The sequence below is a fragment of the Phyllostomus discolor genome, chromosome 6, assembly GCF_004126475.2.
Source record: "Phyllostomus discolor isolate MPI-MPIP mPhyDis1 chromosome 6, mPhyDis1.pri.v3, whole genome shotgun sequence".
Lineage (NCBI taxonomy): Eukaryota > Metazoa > Chordata > Mammalia > Chiroptera > Phyllostomidae > Phyllostomus > Phyllostomus discolor.
In genome coordinates this window covers 119,638,214-119,657,249 of record NC_040908.2, presented here as the reverse complement: position 1 = coordinate 119,657,249, position 19,036 = coordinate 119,638,214, and the positions used below count along the sequence as shown (strand labels likewise).

Sequence of the window (19,036 nt, the reverse complement as noted above, 5' to 3'; positions counted from 1 at the left end):
AGGAATTTGTGATCAGATCACCCTGTGAGGTGACTTTCCTTCACTGGGCCCGTCAGTGTTATTACAGAAGCACCCCCCCACACACACTTTTTTTCCACAAGAGGCAGAATGAGAGGGCCCCCACATATGTTTTCCAGCCCACCCTGCCCTCCCCCATGACCATGGAGAAGTCAGCCTCTGCTTGCTTGCTCTTAGTGATGGGGAACTCCCTCCCTCTCAGGACAGCCTCCTCAGAGTGCTCTGTGCATTGGTCTGTAGTCTCCTTCTGTAGAACCTACTGCTCCTAATTCTGGTCTTAGGTACACAGAGAAAGGCAGTCAAATCAGACCCACTCAATCACTTCATGTTCAAATGACCCTGTGCCAGTGGAGACTTCTCCAAGACTTAGTTTCCTCATCTAAGAAATGTGCACAATAACACCTGCGTGAAAATGTATTAGAGGGAGGCAGGTAGAATAGCTAGGCCTCGGTGTCCCCAGTTACCCCCTGCCCTCAGGGTGAACCAGCCAAGTGCACAGAGGATCTGGGGTCAAACTGACTTCGAATCACAGCCAGATCCCTTGCAAGTTGCGTGACCATGAAAGTTACCTCCTTTCTCTGGGTCTCAATTTTATCCCTGGAAAATAGGGATTGTAATAGTATCTCCTCCAGATGGTTGCAGTGACGTTTCAATGAGGTAATGCACTGGGCTTGTGATAGGTGCTTAGTAACCACTAATCATTGCCATCATTTCCTCCTTTCTTTCTGACAGTCTGGAGATGGTGATTGTGTCCCCAAAGTCTTTTACTTTGCAGGATAAAAGACCTCTCCGGCACGTTCGCATGGCGGCCATCCATGCACACCTGGAAGGTCACGCCCCAGGGCGTCCATGAGTTTCTGCGTGGTGAGGTGGTAGCGCAGAGCAGCCCTGAGTGTGGCCTGACTCACCCAGCAGGAGGACAGGGGCCGCTGCCTCTTGCCTCCACCAAGCCCGTCCTCCTCCTCCCATAGTGGACAGGATAGGACAGACACGCCTGTGGGCTCCAACCATCCCAACCTCTAGGAAGGCACAGCTCACTGGGGGCTGTTGCTTATGGTGACTTTGCAAGTGATGATAGCCATGAGTGAAAGTAACCCATGAGAGCAGTGTGGCGTTAACCCCGGGCAGAGGTTGGTGATGCTGATGGTGTAAGGGCAGCGGTGGGGGTAATGATGGTGTCAGGGCAGAGATGACGATGTTGGTGATTCTTATACTCATAATTTCATTATGTCAGGTGACAGTGACAATGATAATGATTGTGCTGGTGGTGGGTGACAATGACAGAGACGATGACAATAGTAAGGACAATGTTGGTCATTTATCATGATAAAATTGGTGGTGTGAATGGGGTGATTTGAAGGCGATGGGAATGATGATGATGGTGGCAGTTGTGGTGGTAATGTTCGGTGATGCTGGTGATTACTGTGATGCTGATGGTGGTGATGACAGAAGGGAGCCACTGGAATTTTAGCTCTTCTTTCAAAACCACTGTCATGATGAATTTCTCCAGAAACTCATCATAGAAGATGACTAAACCACCAGGTGCACCACTGCATGTAGCAGGCACATGGGTGACCTCGGGGGAGTGGATGTTCATGTTCTTAGCTGTGGGGTTCAAAAATTCTTCGTTGCCTCAGAGGTGTGGCATGCGACATTTTGGAAGGAAAAATAAAGAATTGGTGAAGAAGACATGAACTGAAACACATGATGAAAATTAATATTTTATTTAACATTGATCACCTTGCAATAAATTATGTAGAAATTATGTGTTTGAATACTTTTAGTTGATGGGCAATAAAATCTGTTTTCTTACAAAAGGAAACCTATTTCTTAAATACCCTTAGGCCAAGAACAAATGGGGCACTGCTGGCCCCGACTGCCCTTGCAGAGGTGACAGGCCCCCACCCTCTCCACTCCCAGAGCTCCCTTCCCTGCCCACAAGCATCTGTGCACGGAGTGTTTCATCCAGCTGACTGCCCATGGTGTGTCTCCTCAGGGTGAAGACTCCTCCTCTGAGCAGAGCCCTGAGGAGTCTCCAAAGAAGCGGGATGGCCTAGCCCAGATTGCACCAGACCTGACCGTGATCCAGTTCATCAAAGGTAGGTGAGCGTAGGCCGAGCTATGGGGAAGCGGAGGTAGAGGGGCATCTGAGACCTTACAGGGTTTAGCCCATTCCTGCTTTCCTTATTCATCTCCTGTCCCTATAGGTCCTTCATGAACACCATAGACTCCTTGTGAGCTTTTGATCATATGATCCCCTCTGCCTGGAACATCATTTCTTATCGCCATCCATCAAAATCTCTCTTGTTACCCTGGCCGGGTGGCTCAGCTGGTTGGAGCATCATCTCATACACCAAAAGGCTGAGGGTTCTACTCCTGGTCAGGGCACATGCCTAGGTTGTGGGCTTGATCCCTGGTCGGGGTGCATCGGGGAGGCAACCGATGGATGTTTCTTTCTCTCTCCCTCACCTCCTCTCTCTAAAATCAACACACATATCCTCGGGTGAGGATTTAAAAAAAATCTTCCTTGTCCCTCTAGGTCAAAATGAAGTGCCACTTCTCTCCTTTGCCCACCTAGCCTAGTTCTCCCTGTCTCAGCTCTCTGAATGCTTAGGGCTGCTAGGTCAGCTCAGATCTGTGCTGCATGCTTGTCCACTCCTTCCCCCAGGCAGGGAGCTCCTGAAGGCCAGGCCCTTCTGGACCCTTCTCTCAGCTCCCGCTGAGCCTGCAAACAGAAGGCTCTCAGTAAACATTCATTCAATTCCTGGACCGTGATATGTGGAGAAGGAGCTCTGGGCTAAAGAGCAGAAACTTGGACTTTGGACCTGGGTGACTGCTCCTCTCTGGGTCTCGGTTTCCCCGCCTGTGCCGTGTGGGGTACACTCAATGATCACTCTGATCCCGAGACTCTGAACTCAGCTGACCGGTGACCAGGGTCCATGTTGTGAGCAGGCAGTCCCTTTTCCAAAGACTCTGACCCCATGACCACTGATTGCCCGCTGTGAGCGAGGCTCCTGTACAGCCCTGCGCGACAAGTCAGAGGCCTGGGTTAGTGGCCCACTCCCCACCCTGACACGCGTGTAAACTTACAGAAGTTTCTTTCATCTCCTACCTGAGTTTCCTCACCTGAAAGATGGAGCCTCTCATCCTTGCTCTGCCTCTCTCAAGGACCATTGGAAAGTCAAATGGGGTGGTGAATGGAAAGACCTTTGTATATTATTTTTAAAAACTGTACTTATAGAAGGTATAATTATTATTTCAATGATCACGCCTGCCCTCCTGCTACTATTCTGATGTGCCTGGGACAGTTGATTGCACTGCTTTCGGTTTGAGGATGAGAACCACAGGGTTTACTGCATATCCTCAGGGAGGGCTTTTGCAACAGGAAGTTAATTCAGCCCAATTCTTGGGAAGTGTTTCCTAAAATATGATGTTGGGATACCAGTAACTTAGCTCCCAGTTGTCCAGCAGCCCCGGGGAAAGTGGGGGTGGACCCCCTAGAGCTAAGCCTAGAGGCAGGGGCTTGGACTCCTTGACTGCCCTCCGCTGCTGGAGGGCTCTGGCACGCGGCTCCGTGGAAGAGCTTATTAATCATGTTTTGGCTCCTGCCCGGAGAGAAGCTGGAACCAGTTGCTGAAACTGAATCCTGGAGTGGGTGTCCTGGGCCAGCTAGTCTCTGGTAGTTTCAATTTCTACATGAGTCTAGAGAAAACCGAGGCAGTGCTGGCCACAAACCCTGTGGCCGGTCAGCCAACCTGGCTGCTGGGCTTTCTGCTGAGCTCCAGAGGGGCCAGTCTAATCCCGAGGCTTGGCCTTGACCGCCTGGAAACTCTTGGAGGAAGACAGTCCCTGAGTGAAGGAAGGCCCCTGTCTGATAGGGGAGACGTAGCCCCTGAGCTGGGAGAGGCCCTGGTTGCGGGGAGAGACGAGTCTATGCTGGGGGGAGGTCTCTGTCCAATGGAAGATCCACAGTCCCTGAGTGGAAGGAGAACCTGCCCGGTCCAATGGAGGAGACCTGGCCTCTGTGCTGGAGGAGGCCCCTGTCTGATGGGGGAGGCATCGAGTTGAGAGGCCCTGGCTTGTCTGCGGGAGGAGACATTGTGCTAAGCCAAGGGAAGCCCCCATCTAGTGGAGAAGACACACCGCTGAGTTAGAGGTGTACCCTGAAGTTGCCCTTCAGGTATCTCTGTCTAAGTGAAAGGCTCAGCTCTGCCCTCTAAGAGCTTCCCACCTGTTCCAGGGACAGGCTGCAGGCTGCAGGCCTGGAGACAGAGAATGGGTGCAGGCTGCACTGCAGGGGAATAGCACAGGAAAACAGGATGGAAGCAACTAAAAGATGGAGTCAGGCAGCCAGAGGCCCAGGAATGTGGGGTTGGGGTATAGAAGGGTGAATGGCCCTTACACTAGGAGTCAGGAAACCCCCGGAAACTTCTGGCCTTGCCCTGGCCTCTGCAGGTGAACTTGGGTGAGTCCCTGCCACCTGTACAATGAGGGCACCGGTGCAGCTTGGGCCAGACTCGGGTCGATCTTGGACAGGGCAGCTCGTGGAGAGAGGGACGGAGGGAGGGAGACTGAGGAAGTGACTTGGGGTGAAAGCCTAGTGTCACAGTCCCTGCTTCAAATCCTGGCTGAATGCTCCGTGTATGTGACGAGAGACTAGGGACAGGAGGCAGGCCTTGGACGTGAAGAAGGGGGAATTCCACAGCCCCAGCTCCCACCTACCCTGCCTGGGCTGTTTGTCCCAAGAAAACAGCTCCAGGCACCACCCAGGAGCTAAGGAATCGCTGGCTTGGCTCTGGCTGTGCTCTGAGGACGGGCACAGATCTCCCAAGACAGAGGCCCTGGCCCTGCCGCTGCAGGGACAGAAGGGGACTCGGCCCAGGGCAGTGCCGTGGCCATCTTTCCCGACCAGCCCAGCCGGGCAAGCAGCTGGCTCCTCTGATGTCTCTTCTTAGACAGACTGTCCACCTCTGTCCCACACACCTTCTGTGTAACTTCCGCCTCTCATCTTTCTCTGTTGGTGGTGGTGGAGAGCGTCACACATGTCAGAACAGAAGCACTCCTGGCTGTCACCTTGGCTGCCCCTGCTGATGAAGGCCCTGCAGCCCAGAGCTCGGGACTTACCCAGTGTTGTGTGCCCTTCTGTTTAGCATGCTGAACTTCTGGGCTAGGAGACAGGAAGAGCCTGGAGAGGTCATCACTTCTGTCCTTGTCTCCATGCGGTTGCCCCTGCTGTGCCCCTGTTAGGAATTCCTTTTCCTTTCTGCCCAGTCTCCCCAGGTCTTCCCAGTGCTCAGACCCCACCCCTGCCCACCTGCAGGAAGCCGCCCAGCAGCCAGCCTGCTCAGCTTTCACCTGACCTTGAGGTCTAGATGACACCCCAACATTTGGGTATTTGATCACACATTCACCTGTGTGTCCACACATGGGTTCCCTCATTTATTCTGTAAACTTTGGTTGAGTGCTTGCTGTTCCCCTGGCTCTGTAAATCCAGCAAGTGACACAACAGACAAAAATCCCTGCTCTCAGTGACGGTGGCATTGTGGTGGCATGGCCAAAAAGTGGCTAAATGAGTCAAGTGTGTAGTATGTTAGGTGAAGTGCTGTGGAGAAACGTAAATAAGGATGGGGAAAGCAGGGGAGGGGGTGGGCCCCTGTTGGGGACACAGAACAGAAGACAAAGGCCTGGGTTGCTTGGAAAGAGCTGTAGCAGGACAGGGTGGGAACAGCTGGGTGAAAAGAAGGAAGAGGAGATGAGTAAGTAGGACAGAAGACATGAAGTGAAATGGGATGGCAGGAGCCAAACAGAATCAGACAGGGTGGGATGGAACAGAAGGATGTGGAATAGAATTCTGAACAGAATAGGAAGGAAAGAAACACACTTGAATAAAATGCAATCTAAGTCGATGGAATAGAATGAAACAGAATTTCAAAAATAAAATAGAAATCGATGGAAAGGAGTCAGATGTAATCAGATAGAACTGAATGTGACAGAATCACATGGAATGGGATCGGGTGGAAGGAAAGGGACAGTTTCAACTGAACGGGCTGGAGGGAACAGAAATGACCAGTGCCCACTCTGACCTCCTCCCCGTTCGCCCCACAGTCTTTCCTGGCGTGCTGCTGCGAACCCTGCGCCACCCCATCTTCCTACTGGTGGTCCTGTCCCAGGTGTGCTTGTCGTCCATGGCGGCAGGCATGGCTACCTTCCTGCCCAAGTTCCTGGAGCGCCAGTTTTCCGTCACAGCGTCCTATGCCAACATGCTCATTGGCTGCTTCTCCTTCCCCTCGGCCATCGTGGGCATCATAGTGGGGGGCATCCTGATCAAGCGCCTCCACCTGGGCCCTGTGCACTGCAGTGTCCTTTGCCTGCTGGGGGCGCTGTCCTGCCTACTTTTCAGCCTGCCTCTCTTCTTCATGGGCTGCCCTACTCACCACATCGCGGGCATCAACCACCAGCCTGGGTGAGTATGAGAGAGAGAGAGAGAGAGGGCACATGTGAGCAAAAGCATGGAAGAGGGTGGGACAGGGAAGGGGGGCAGCCCAGACAAGGCCAGGCCAGCGGGGTACCTCAAATCTCACCTCCCCTGTAGCCCTGTCTCCTGTCCCTTCACTGGGACTTGTCTCTCCAGTGGAGATGTCAGGCAGCGGGGGAAGGGGCAGGGGTGGAAGGTACTTTGCCTGCAGGACAGCTCCAGCTTGGGGAAGAATGGAGGCTCGGTCAGGGCACAGCCACCTGCAGGCACAGCACCTCCAGAGTGAGCAAGCCCTGAGTGCCAGTGCAGGTGGGGCGCATTGAGGGGCCGAGCCCAGCTCAGCCTAAGGAAGGAGGGAGCAGGCTCTCCATCCCTGGGGGGCAAGCAGGGACTGGGGGGCCCTTATCAGGGACACTGCAGGGAGGACTTGTGCTCTGGGAAGGGATTGGCCTGGAGACCTCGGAGATTCTTGGTTTGTAGAGCCTGGGCGCTAAATTCTGTTGTCCCCTAGCCCTAAAGTTCCAGAATTACTTTTCTACCTATGCGGGGCAGTGCCTGCCTCCACCCCCACACATACCTTCTCCCCTTGGGAGCATCTTGGAAAGGATGTGGGAAGCTACGTCGAGGCCTCTTCTCCAGAATGATTTCATTTTTCCTGGGAACTTCTCCAGGCTTAGGCTGGCCCAGCACTCAGCGAGAACTCCCCAGCTTTCTGCATTCCTGCCTCTCTGTGGGCGTCTCAGGTGCCAGCTTTCTGCACCTGGGGCTCCTCCCATGGGACAGGGGTCAGGGTGGGGGCTTGGCTCAGGTTCCAGAAGTGCTCAGCCCTGGCCCTCTCTGTCCCAGGTCCCACCTCATGGACCTCTCCGCTTCTTTCCCCCTTCTTTTCCTTCTCCTTTCCCCCCAGGGAGGCATCGCTGCCAGCCAGGGCGGGGCCTTCTGTGTGCAGGGCCCTGTTCTTGGTGCAGCAGGAGGCCTCGGCCAGGCCCTAGGTCTGAGGATGAGGCCAGGGCCTTGAACTGGTTTTTGGAATAAAAAGTAAATGGCTACGTTACCACCATTTTCCAAAAAAAATCAGCCTATACACCACATGCCGTATTTCTCTTTTCTTCTCCCTCTCACCTTGACCCTGACATCTCATTTCATTCGTGTTCACATCTGTATTCTTGCAATTCACTCACTGCATTTTGGGTCCCGTTTCGTTGAAGACACCTTTCGGGACCAGCGGAACAAACTGAGCAGAAGTTCTCAGGCTCTGCTCCCACTAACAATACCCAAAGCTGCCGAGAGCAGAGGTCTACCCCTCGCCCAGTGCCCCACCCAGCTCTTCTCATATTCCTCATTGGACCCTCACGGGATCTCTGAGAGAGGGTCCTGCCATCATCCCCATGCCACAGATAAGGACAGTGTGGCTCAGAAAGATGAAGTCACGCAGCCAGGGCTGCCTAGAGCCAGGGCTCTCGCAGCAGCAGCAAGGGGCCGAGGACGAGCCCCAGGTCTCACCCGCACAGCCTTCCAGCTGCAGGCAGTGGGGCTCTTGAGAAGGGCTGCACCCTGGGCAGAGGTCCCCGGTGCCACCTCCTGATGGGCCCTCTACTCAGACAGTGCCAGTCTGTTCCCCCCTCCCCCGGGGCAGGAGAAAGGAGGCAAGGCCTGTCCGCTCTCGGATGGAGACCCCACCTCCAGGAGGGAGCAAGCTGGCCTTTGTTCCACCTCCCTGCCCCCACCCCAGATTCTGGCTATGGGCTGTTTCAGCTGTTGTCCTGGCTGCCTCCCCAGCCCCTGCTGACTCTCCTCTCCAAGGAACTGAGATTTCACGGAGCCGGCCAGGCCAGCCCCTCCGCCTGGGCCCCGCACACACCCACCCCAGGCCCGCAGCACCTCCAGCTTGCCCCTCTGCAGCTGGGCCATTGGCTCTGCAGCAGATTTTCTCCCTTCAGGCTGTGAAGCCAGGCTGAATTCTGAGTCCCAGGGCACCTCTGCCCCTCCCAGGGTGACCTGCTGCTGGGACTCAGCCTCTCTTCTGATCTCCTGCCCCACCTGGTCCTGGCTGACTGAGGTGGAGGCTCTCCTGGGATTTGAGGGGCAGGATCTCAGAAGGAAGGCAGGTGGGACAAAAACGTGCCCTAGACACAGTGACAGGGTAGTGACAGTGAGTGAGAGGTCATGAGACTGAAGGAGGATGATGGGGTGGGGGACCCTCCGCAGAAGTGACAGACAGAGAAACTGAGGCCCAGAGAGAGTCAGGAGCGGGTCAGAGATCCCCCAGCTGGTCAGGTATCCTGAGTCCCACACACATAGCTCTAATTTCCCAAGAAAAAGAAGTAACCCATCTATGTTGAGAAAAAAGTAGCCCATCTATGTTGAGAAAAAAGGCACTTTTCACTTGAGACTAGTTTCTGGGCGGGATTTATCTCATGCTCCTTGAAGAAGGGCCACCGAAGAGCAGAGATGGCCACAGAAGCAGTGCAAACAGCCGTAGGCCCGTGGTGCTGGAAGGGGTCTCAGAGGCCTCTGGTCCAGGCTCCGCTCCCCATCTCTCCCATCGGGAGGGAGGTCCCCTGGAGCTTCCAGCCCATCTTCCTGCTTGCGCACCTCCACTGCAAGGAGCTCACGACCTCCGTGTCAGGGAGCAGCACGGACAGTGAAAAACCTGTACAGGGTGGGAATTTCTGGCCGCTGCTCATTCTGGTGGGGAGCCAGGCTGGGGGCGAGGTACATCCGGCTCGTGGCCCGAGGGAGGCAGAGCCAGGCCAACCCTTCTGGCCTTCTCTCCCTGCAGTGCCCAGCTGGAGCTGGAGCTCTTTCCAGGCTGCATGGAGCCCTGCTCCTGCCCAACGAACGACTTTAACCCCGTCTGCCACACCAGCACCCGCGTGGAGTTCCTCACACCCTGCCATGCAGGCTGCGCCCGCCAGGTGGTCCAGGAGGCTCCAAACAAAAGCCAGGTGGGTCAGGCCTCCAGATGCTCCCTCTGCCTCTCATGGGCTCTGCCCTTCCCTGTCACTGAATGCCTGTCACATTCTCCCACTCTGAACATTCGCATTTTCTGGCTCTCTGTCTGTCTCCTTCTGCTGGCAGATGTAGAACGTTATTCTCTCCATAAGCTTTTATTGCCAGCTTGGGCCCAGCCACGTGCCAGTGCCCAGAACACAGAGGTGAACAGATCTGGCCCCAGTTGTCTATTCAGGAGAGATGCAGAGAGAAAGAGCTCAGGGATGCTGCTGGGCAGGAGAAGTGGTCCCCACAAATACAGATGAGGATGGAAAGAGATACAGCCCACCTGGGAGGGTCCAGAGGCTTCAAGGGTGAGTAGGCAGACTAGGGAAGGGCTCTCCAGGCAGGGGGAGGAGCAGAAGCAGAGAGTTACATGGCACATACACACATACATGCAAATACAGTGTTTCATGAAACTGCAAACAACTTGCTGGAGCTGAAGCAAGGGTCCGTGGAGGAAAAGCAAAGCCCAGATCAGGAAGGGCCTGCAGTGTGAGACCACCAGGGGGAACTTTATGCAGAGAACATGGAGAGACTTGGGTGACTTTTAAGCAGGGGAGTGACAGCGTCAGACCTGGGTTTGATCACACGGAGGCCTGGGTGTGGAGGAAGGTGAGCAGAGTGCAGGCTGGGAGATGGGGAGGCCAGAGGGGAGGCTGCGCAGGGAGCCCATTCAGTCAGCCATCCTCTGGGCCCGGGACCCAGAGGCAGGGGCCCTGCCCTCCAGGAGCTCTCAGGGTGGAAAAGGGGGCAGCGTCGCCAGCAGTCCTGCATCCTGTGTGAACATTAGAGAGGCCGCCACCGAGACCGGCGGGCTCCTCCTCCCCTTTCTCCTCAGTCCCACCGAATGACACATGGGGACAGCATCTGGCCCCCAGGTTGTAAAGCCTGTGTGTGGGGGTTGCAGTGTCAGGCCTGTTGTTATGACAACACCTCCCTCTCTCCAGAGTCCCCCACCTGCTGCTGTGTTCTCCTTGGCATCCGCATCCCAGCCTGCAGCTCCTGCAGGGAGAGGCCTGGTCCCCACTGGCTGCCCCAGAGCCAAGCACCTGGCTGCTGGTGCTTCAGAAGTCAGCCAGGCGGCACCCGGGCTGTGTAAACTGTTTACATTCGGAATAATTGTGATCCGGCCTTTGGAGCCTCCTATCACTCACTGTCCTGACCTGGTTTGACCTCCCTGAGACCATTCCAGAAGCCTCCAGGCCCCAGTGTCTGAGGCAGAATCCTCCAGAGGACAGTGTACTCCCGTTCATATGGGCTCTTTAGCACGGAGGCCAGGCCACGGCTCAAATCCCAAATCCCCACTCCTCCTCTAACCCACTCTGTTACCTTCGGCAAATTAGTCTGTGTCTCTGTTTCCTGGTCTGTAAAATGGAGGTGATGGCAGTGAGCGCCTACTACCTGCTAGGCACTGTGCTAAACGCTTTCCCCAGATGACTTCTTTAAATGGTAAGGAGCCACGTGACATAATGCATGGAAAACACTTAGTGCCTTGGGAGTTTTAAGCCTTCAGGAATGGCCACTCCTGTTTATGCCATTAGACAGATGGGAAACGGAGGCCCCGGGAAGGACCAGGCATTGCCCAGAGCCTTAGTGCCAGAGCTGGGACTAGAACCCAGGTCTCTGACCTCCCAGCCCCGCCCCCTTTCCAGAGCACCCCTTTCTCAATCCCTCTCCCCTTGTAGCTGCCAGAGCAGCTTTTGTACTACCATGTCCTTTCTCTCCCGTGCTTAGAACCTTCCTGAGGCTCCCAGTGATCCACCTCAGGGCTCCCCAAACCTTTTCACTTTGGGAAGTATCTGAGGCTGCCAGGGCTGAAGGTGAGAGGCCCGGAGGGTTCCAGCTGTCCCCAGCCAGCCAGCCAGGCCACACTGGGATCAATCCCTGCACACCTGACTCCCAGCTGAAGCCCGAGGGTCCCTGGGGCACACTGGTCAGGAAACTGATATATGGGGAACAAAAGAAAAACCTGCCCTGGCTGGCGCAGGTCAGTGGATTGAGGGCCAGCCTGCAAATCAAAGGGTCACTGGTTCGATTCCTGGCAGGGCACATGCCCTGGCTTGTGGGCCAGGTCCCCAGTAGAGGGTGCACAAGAGGCAATCACACATTGATGTTTCTCTCCCTCTTTCTCCCTCCCTTCCCCTCACTCTAAAAATAAATAAAATCTTTAAAAAGAAAAAGGGAAAGCGAGGCTTCCTGGCTTGGATTTGCTCTTGTTGGGCACCTGAGGGCACTGTCAGTCTAGACCACTTGTCTGAGAATCTTTGGCTAGAGGTTTCCCAGGCCACCTGGAGGGTGGGAATGCAATGAAATACACCCTCAGCCAGCCTGGGGCATTTCCTGGCAGTTTGGAAAGAGGTCAGCTTTCATTCATACTTCAGTCCTTCAAGGGGCCCCAGTTTCCTGGGAGCCCCCTGTTAGATTTCTCACCCTGGCAGGAGGGAGGGCCTGGACTCGTCCTCAGGCCCCAAAGACCCCGAACCTCAGAAGGCTGCCTTCCATTGCACCAGATTCTGGGGCCGAAGCTGCTTTCAGGAGTCTGCTCATCCTCCTGCGCTCCGGCCTGAGTGCTCAGCGTTTTTTACTGCCTGCCAGCTTGTGGGTGCACTCAGGGCCATACGTCCAGTACCTCGTCCAGGATGTTAGGTCCTTGCCAGCAGGATAATTGGCAGGGCACCTGGTCCGCTGTGTCTCTGGTGACAGCAGTCCGGACTCTTCTCTCACGATGTCACCCCAGCGCACCCTCGAGCCCTGCCCCACTGCCCTCTGCTGCGCGCTCCTGCACTCCGCCTCTGGGCAGACGGGAAGAGTCGCTGGGTCTTTCGTTCCTCGTTCCTCGGTGATTTTGCACCTGTCCCTCCCTGTGCTCATCCTACTCTTCCTCTGGGCAAACTGTCCTTCCTTGAGACCCAAGTCCAACGGCCCCCTCCAGTAAAGCCTTCCTTGGCCCTCACCTGCCGAACCAGGCCTCCCGCAGTGCAGGCTGCATCTCTGCATCCTGGGCTTCGTCTCTCCTTGAGGGTCCACTGTGGAGCCCGACATACTGCAAGGCCTCGGTGAAGCGGGAAGTGGGGAACACAGCTGAAAAAATCTGAGTTCCTTCCCCAAAACTCTTTCTTGTTTTGATTCCTTGCACACATGGTCAGGAATTTGAACATCTGACATCACCCGGTAAAAGAATGAGTTTGTGTGTGTGTGGTGTATGTGTCGTTGTGTGTGGGTGTGTTTGCGTGCGAGTGTGTGGTGTGTGTGGTGTGTTTGTGCGTGTGTATGTATACACTGGGTAGGGCAAAAGTAGGTTTAGAGTTGTGAGTATACAAAACAGAGTCTGTTCTTGTATTTTTATTTATCAATAATCGTACTCCATACCAACAACTGTAAACACACCTTTGCTCACTCTGTACGGTGTGTGTATGTGTGCCTATGGTGTGTGAATGTGTATGTTAATGTATATGTGTATACAGTGTCTGTGTGAGCATGTATGTGTAAATGTGTATGTGTGAGTGTGCATCAGTGTGGTATCTGTGAACATGTACATGTAAATGCATGCGCATATATATGTAAATGTTTCTGTGACTGTTGACCATGTATGTGTGTGGTGTATGTACAAACGTGTACGTGTATATGTGTGTGACTATGCATGTGTGAAGGTATGTGTGACCGTGTGTGTAAAGGTGTGAGTGTGTATGTGTGCAGTGTTGGGGGTGGTGCTCCTCTAGGCCCCTCCCCCTTCCCTCCTTGCCACTTCCCCTCTCCTCACAGCCGCAGCACAGGCCCAACCCATTTGGGTGCAGATGGCCTGAGTCTGGGCACCTGCCTGGCTGCTCAGCCACCCTGGCTCAGCCAGGGGGTCAGAAATCCCCCTGTCAGCTCTGACTCAGCCGGCTGGTGCCCTTGGGTCTCTCACCAGCCTCCTGGCACATCGGGCCCTTGGCTAGCTACTTGCCCCTGGAGGTTCTTGAGGGCTCTTTTCCTTTCTTCCACCCCAGGTTCTCTACACCAACTGCAGCTGCGTGGTGAGGGACGGCAGTGTGTCCGCAGGCTCCTGCGACTCAGCCTGCAGCCACCTGGTGCTGCCCTTCATGCTCCTGGTCAGCCTGAGTGCAGCCCTGGCCTGCATCACCCACACGCCCTCCTTCATGCTCATCCTAAGGTGAGAGCAGGGGTGGACCAGAGCTGGTGGACACCAAGAGGTCCTTAACCGCAGGCAGGGCAAAGAATCCTGAGCGAGGGCTTTGAAGAGGGAGGGTTGCGGGTGGGCCCCCACAACAGCCCAGGCTCCCGCTGTCCTGCCTCGTCCTCATGACAAGCTGCGGAGATGAAGTTTTTTCCCACCTTACAGATACGAAAACTGAAGCTCAGAGCAATTCAGGAGCTAACCCCAGGTCACATAGCAAGTGTTGGGTAGCAAGGGGAGCATACTGGTGCTGGGGCCCAGAGCCCAGACCCTTACTGGTCCCAGGGGAGGGGAGACCACACCTAAGGCCCTGCCCTTGCCTCCTTGACACAGGGTCACGTGACTCCCAGCCCCCACCCTACCGCTCTGGGCAGGCCGGGAGAGGTTCGTTCAGGAAACCAAATCCTATCGGTATTGTCCACAATGTGAATGCCACTTCTAGCCAACAAGCACTTATTAAGTGCCCACTGTGGACCCAGCCCATGCTGAGCACTGCCTCTTGGCTGAGCAGTAGCCAAGATCTTTCTGGCTATTGTCCTGAGGGTGCCTGCTGGGACTGACAAATTGTCATCTGAGGCCAAAGTCAGTAGCTCTCAGGTTGGGGACTGAATAAGGAGACCTCATAGAAGGGATGATTCCAATTTTTCATTATGCTGGGATTGGTTTATTTCATGGTTTCTAGAAAATTAGAATGGGGAAGGAGCCCCTTACAAACACTAGAAGACAAGCAGACCCATACCGTAGTCTGGCCGCAGAGAGGAAGCAGGGTCAGCAGGTGCCCCGCAGGCAGCCTGCTTAAGAGGAGCGAGGGCAGGCAATATGCTGCACGAACTCTAGCTCCTGACGGCCGTCAGTCGTGGGATCTCGGCCAGGTCACTTCACCGGTCCAAGAATCTGTCAGCCTCCTAATTGGTAAAATGGGGCTGATGATACACCTACTTCATGGGGGCCTGGGGGGCTGCAGCAGAGAATGACTGAGCCCGTAGTCAGCGCTCCACCAACGCCAGCCACCGGTCTTGCCTAGGAAAGGAGCCAGTGGTTGTCAGGGCCCCCGGAGCTGTGGCATCACAGTGGATGAGGCCCATCTGGTGTCCAGCTCCAGGCTCTGTCAAGTGTAGGGGGAAGGGGAGACGCTGGTGGAGCTGGGGCGTGGGGAGGGAGGGGAGGCATCTGTGACCAGCACAGGGAGCTCAGAACACGGCCCTGACTGTCAGTGGCTGTGCCCGGTATGTGGGGACCCAGCTCTGCAGGTTGATCAGAAATGGAGTGTGGAGCCTGAGGCCTGGCCCCATCCTGCTCAAGGAGCTTGAGGCCAGGGGAAGGCTGGCGGGTGCTGGGAGAGAAGGGGATGGTGGGAGTCCCGTGAGGGCTGGAGCCCTCTGGATCCTCATGTCACCCATGTTCCTGCTTGTTAGGGGAGTGAAGAAAGAAGACAAGACATTGGCCGTGGGAATCCAGTTCATGCTGCTGAGAGTTTTGGGTAAAGAGCCCTCTTGGGACCACTGGTCCAGACCCCACTATGTGCCGGGCCTGGGGCACTGGGATGAGTGGGACCCAGGTCCTGACCTTGGGGTTCACAGGGCCATAGGGAGGCAGGTCGGGCCCAGGTACTGGAGATGGGTGTGTGAGCAGCTAGACAGCCCCCCAGGGAGGCAGCAAGGTGAGGGTTGGGCTTGAGGGCCAAAGACATGGGCCAAGAGTTCTCCAGCAGCCTGGAGCCCCCAAGGGGTTGTGTATGCCAGGGAGTGAGGGGGTAGAGTGCGGGAATGCCAGACCCACTGTGTCCTGAGCCTGTCCTCCTCCAGCCTGGATGCCCAGCCCTGTGATCCACGGCAGCGCCATCGACACCACCTGCCTGCACTGGGCCCGGAGCTGCGGGCGTCGGGCCGTCTGCCGCTACTATGACCATGACCTGCTCCGGAACCGGTAAGACCTGGGGCGGGGGCTGCCAGGGGGCTGTGGGAAGAGTGCTGGAAGTACTGGAGGGGTCCAGGGCAGGACACCAGCTGGGGGAGGAAGTCTTGCTGGTGGCAAGTGTTGTATCCAGTGCTGAGCTGATGGAAGATTAGGAGTTAACGTGGCCTAAAGACACAGCTGATAACCAGAGAAGCTGGGCCTCGAACCCAAGCTGTCTGACGGCAGTCCGTGCAGGAACTGCATCATCACGGCTGCGTGTGGGAAGAACCAGGGGAGCAGCCTGGCAGCGAGAGGGACAGGAAATCGGGGTGGGGTGGGAAGAAGGCCCCATCTGCAGCACTGGAGGCCTGAGGTCCAGGCCCAGCTCTTTCTCCCTCTTTGTGAGACCTGCCTTTTCGGGGCTCCGTCTTCCCACCTATATAGTGGGAAGCCCACAGGAGCCTGCAGGCAGGGAGGCTGCTGGCCCTGGGATGGGTTGAGAGGTTTGGGGCGCTTGCTAGCGAGGCTGGAAGCATGGAGCTGGTTGCATGCAGCTCTGGGCGGGGCGTGGTCCCTGTGGGCCAGGACTGTCCGGGGATATCCTGGAGGCCAGGGGCAGTTAGATGGGAAACTTGGTGAGTCAGACCAGCAGTTTTCAACCTTTTTCATCTCATGGTACATAAACAAATTACTAAAATTTTGCAGCACACCAAAAAATAGATTTTTTGCCAACCTGACAAAAAAAAAGTGATAGCTATGATTCATTCACATCAGATGGGTATTGTGATGGCTGTGGTCACTTTTTTAGCTGACAATCTAAGGAAAAAGAAGTCAGTGTCCCCAACTATTTTGAAAATCCTTGCAGCACACTGGTTGAAAATTCCTGAGTGGGACAAACAGGGGAGAATAAACCCTCTTTTTCCTTTGGCAGAGGGGGTGCAATCCAACGCTGCTGTCGTAGGCCCCCTGAGCCCTCAGAGGACCTGGAGAGAGACAGGGCTGGCCCCGGCCACAAGGCCACCAGGCGTGGGACGGGGAGGGTGCCCAGGCTTCTGCTGCTCACCCAGGGCTCCTCCTGCACAGTGTACCCCCTCTTCCAGGGAAGGGCCACCCTGGCCCAACTCCAGGGGCTCCCTCACCTCCCCAACCCAGGCTATCGTGACGCAGAGTCCGCTGCCCTGGGCTGGAGGCCTCTCCTCCCCTCAGGGCCTCGGTGTCTCTGACCTGACAGTGGGGGGTGATTGCTGACCCCATTCTGCCCCCAGCTGGAAGACATCCAAGCCCTAGTTGGGCAGGTCTTGAGCCCAAGGGTCCCTTGCTCTTTCCCAGGTTCATTGGACTCCAGTTCTTCTTCAAGACGGGCTCCCTGGTTTGTTTTGCCTTGATTTTGGCCATCCTAAGGCAGCAGGACAAAGAAGAGGCGACCAAGGTGGTGGCACTCCCTGACCCACCGCAGCAATTGTTCGTGTCGGGACCAGAAAAGAAGCTTGAAGAATTCAGAGTGTGAGCTATCCCAGGGCCCCGCCCTGGCCAAGAGAGGCAGCCACAGCAAGTACCTCCTCTGGGCCCTTAGCCTTGAGATTGTCAGGAACTTTATTTTTCAATCTGACTCCTCCACTAACTTGCTGTGTGACTTCAAGCAAGTGGCTGACCCTCTCTGGGTCTCTGTTTGCTCATCTGCACCAAGGAGTTACTTGGGGCTTTGCTGTGTTGACCACTTCTGAAGCAAGAGGGTCTCCCCTCCTGACCTGAAACCAGGCCTTCCTGGGCAGAGGGACTGTGTACCTTTCCTCCTGGGGCCTTAGGGTAGCAAAGTAGATACCAGTAAGCCAGGCTGCCCTGCATACCAGATCCCAGCCCTGCCTTGTCACTTTCCTGGAGCATCCTCTCTGAGCCTCAGCCACCACCTCTGCCAGGTGGACATGGACTTAACCAGCTTTCGGGCCCCTTCAGCTGTGGCCATCTGTGCAGTCAGGAAGCACTAGCATCTCCTCCCCAGCCCCAGGTAACCTGAACTGGGGCTGAACAGCCTTTGTCAAGAAGTGTCCATTTGGCGCCCCCTGGAGGCAGAGACCTGAGCTGTGAGGGGAGATCCACTGCGGATGGAGGTGGCCTCACATTCAGGACATCGGGTGGGGCAGGGCCTGTAGGAAATCTGCTGTGAGGGCCCCATGAGGTCTCAGCTCAGTGGGGACACTTGCTCTCTGGACTCAGGAAGTCCCAAACCTTGCCCTCAGGGAGCCACAGTCTGGGTGAGGGACTCTGGTGGAGAGGGGCACCCAGGCCCCTCACGTGGGCATTTTCTGACTTCAAAGACCAAACGCACCCTGCACACACTCACTGGTACTCTATGCATTGCCAAGACTTCACACATTTGACCGTGACCCCCACATAAGTCACTGTGATTTTTGTAACTAGAATCCTAATTTCACCATTTCCTCCTGGGTGCTTCAATCTGGGTCACCTGGGGCTATGTAGATAACAGCTCATTCTGTGATACCCATGTTTTGGGGGTAACATCTGCTTCTCTGTGATGCCCGGGTTGGTATAAGGACCTGCTCTTTGCCCTGCCCGGCCTGTAATGCTGGGAGCAGTCACGCCCAGCTCTGTGGAATGGGTCGGTCTGTGGAATGTTTGGGTCTGAGCAGGGTGGGCCTGTGCATGTTAGGCCTTATCTGACTTTCTGGCCGGGCCTGGTCATCTCCCTGATCTGCCCCCAGCCAGTCTGTTGCCCTCAGCTCTCTGACCTGGCTGGGACCTGCTGCTCCAGAGGCAGGAGGCACAGAGCCATCAGCAGCCGCTCCCCAAGCCCTGTGTCCAGCCACGTGCTGACAGCCGGGGGGCGGGGGGGAGCTGAGGGCACAGGGGGCATAAGCGGCTGGGACCCCTGCGTGTGCCCAGCAGCAGGCCTTGAGGCTGCCTCACATGAAAGAGGAGGGACGTGCAGACATTCTAATTCCTGCTTCATTCCACTATTTTTGATACTTTCCATGTTTAACAAATATCTGAGCCTGTATTTATCAATGCCAAGAATTTCAAATCCTCATCAAAATGAAGGACTTTGTATGTTTATATTCCTTCTCCTTCCCTGTTTCCCAAGTTTGGCAGAAATAATCTGGAATTATAGATACAGCTTGTTATTAAATTTGTTCTTACAATAATGTCTCTCCTATTATAAAAATCCCTACTTACAGACTGCATTAGAATTTGCAACAACCACATTATTTCCAATTATTTGGATTTAAGGTTTACTGGATTCGCTGCTCACCATTATTTCTCGTGTATTACATCCTCCCCTACCCGTGTGTTCTGGCCTCATCTTCATGAGGCTGGGCTGCTTCCTCCAGCGACGGTTTTAGAACTGGAACAAGGGCGTGAGGCTTTCTGAGTCCTCACCTGCCCAAACTCATTTAGGTTTCACCAAAGAGGAAACGGTTCAGATAGGCTAAGTAACTTGCCCAGGATCACATGGG

The 19,036-nt window shown here is 55.3% G+C and overlaps 1 protein-coding gene across 4 annotated transcripts in view; it reads left to right on the top strand.

Moving 5' to 3' along the window:
- SLCO2B1 (solute carrier organic anion transporter family member 2B1) overlaps positions 1-18,735 on the top strand; it is a 58,743-nt gene extending 40,008 nt beyond the window's left edge. For 2 of the 4 annotated variants that reach the window (XM_036028811.1, XM_036028809.1), the window contains exons 8-14: positions 2,015-2,117; positions 6,124-6,481; positions 9,273-9,441; positions 13,480-13,643; positions 15,083-15,147; positions 15,473-15,593; positions 16,893-18,735. In XM_036028811.1, coding sequence (XP_035884704.1) covers positions 2,015-2,117; positions 6,124-6,481; positions 9,273-9,441; positions 13,480-13,643; positions 15,083-15,147; positions 15,473-15,593; positions 16,893-17,070 — 1,158 coding nt within the window. In that variant the 3' untranslated portion in view covers positions 17,071-18,735. The remainder of the gene's footprint in view (positions 1-2,014; positions 2,118-6,123; positions 6,482-9,272; positions 9,442-13,479; positions 13,644-15,082; positions 15,148-15,472; positions 15,594-16,892) is intronic. The other 2 variants (XM_028517661.2, XM_036028810.1) reach the window with 2 other exon arrangements.
- The last annotated feature ends 301 nt before the right edge of the window (positions 18,736-19,036 follow it).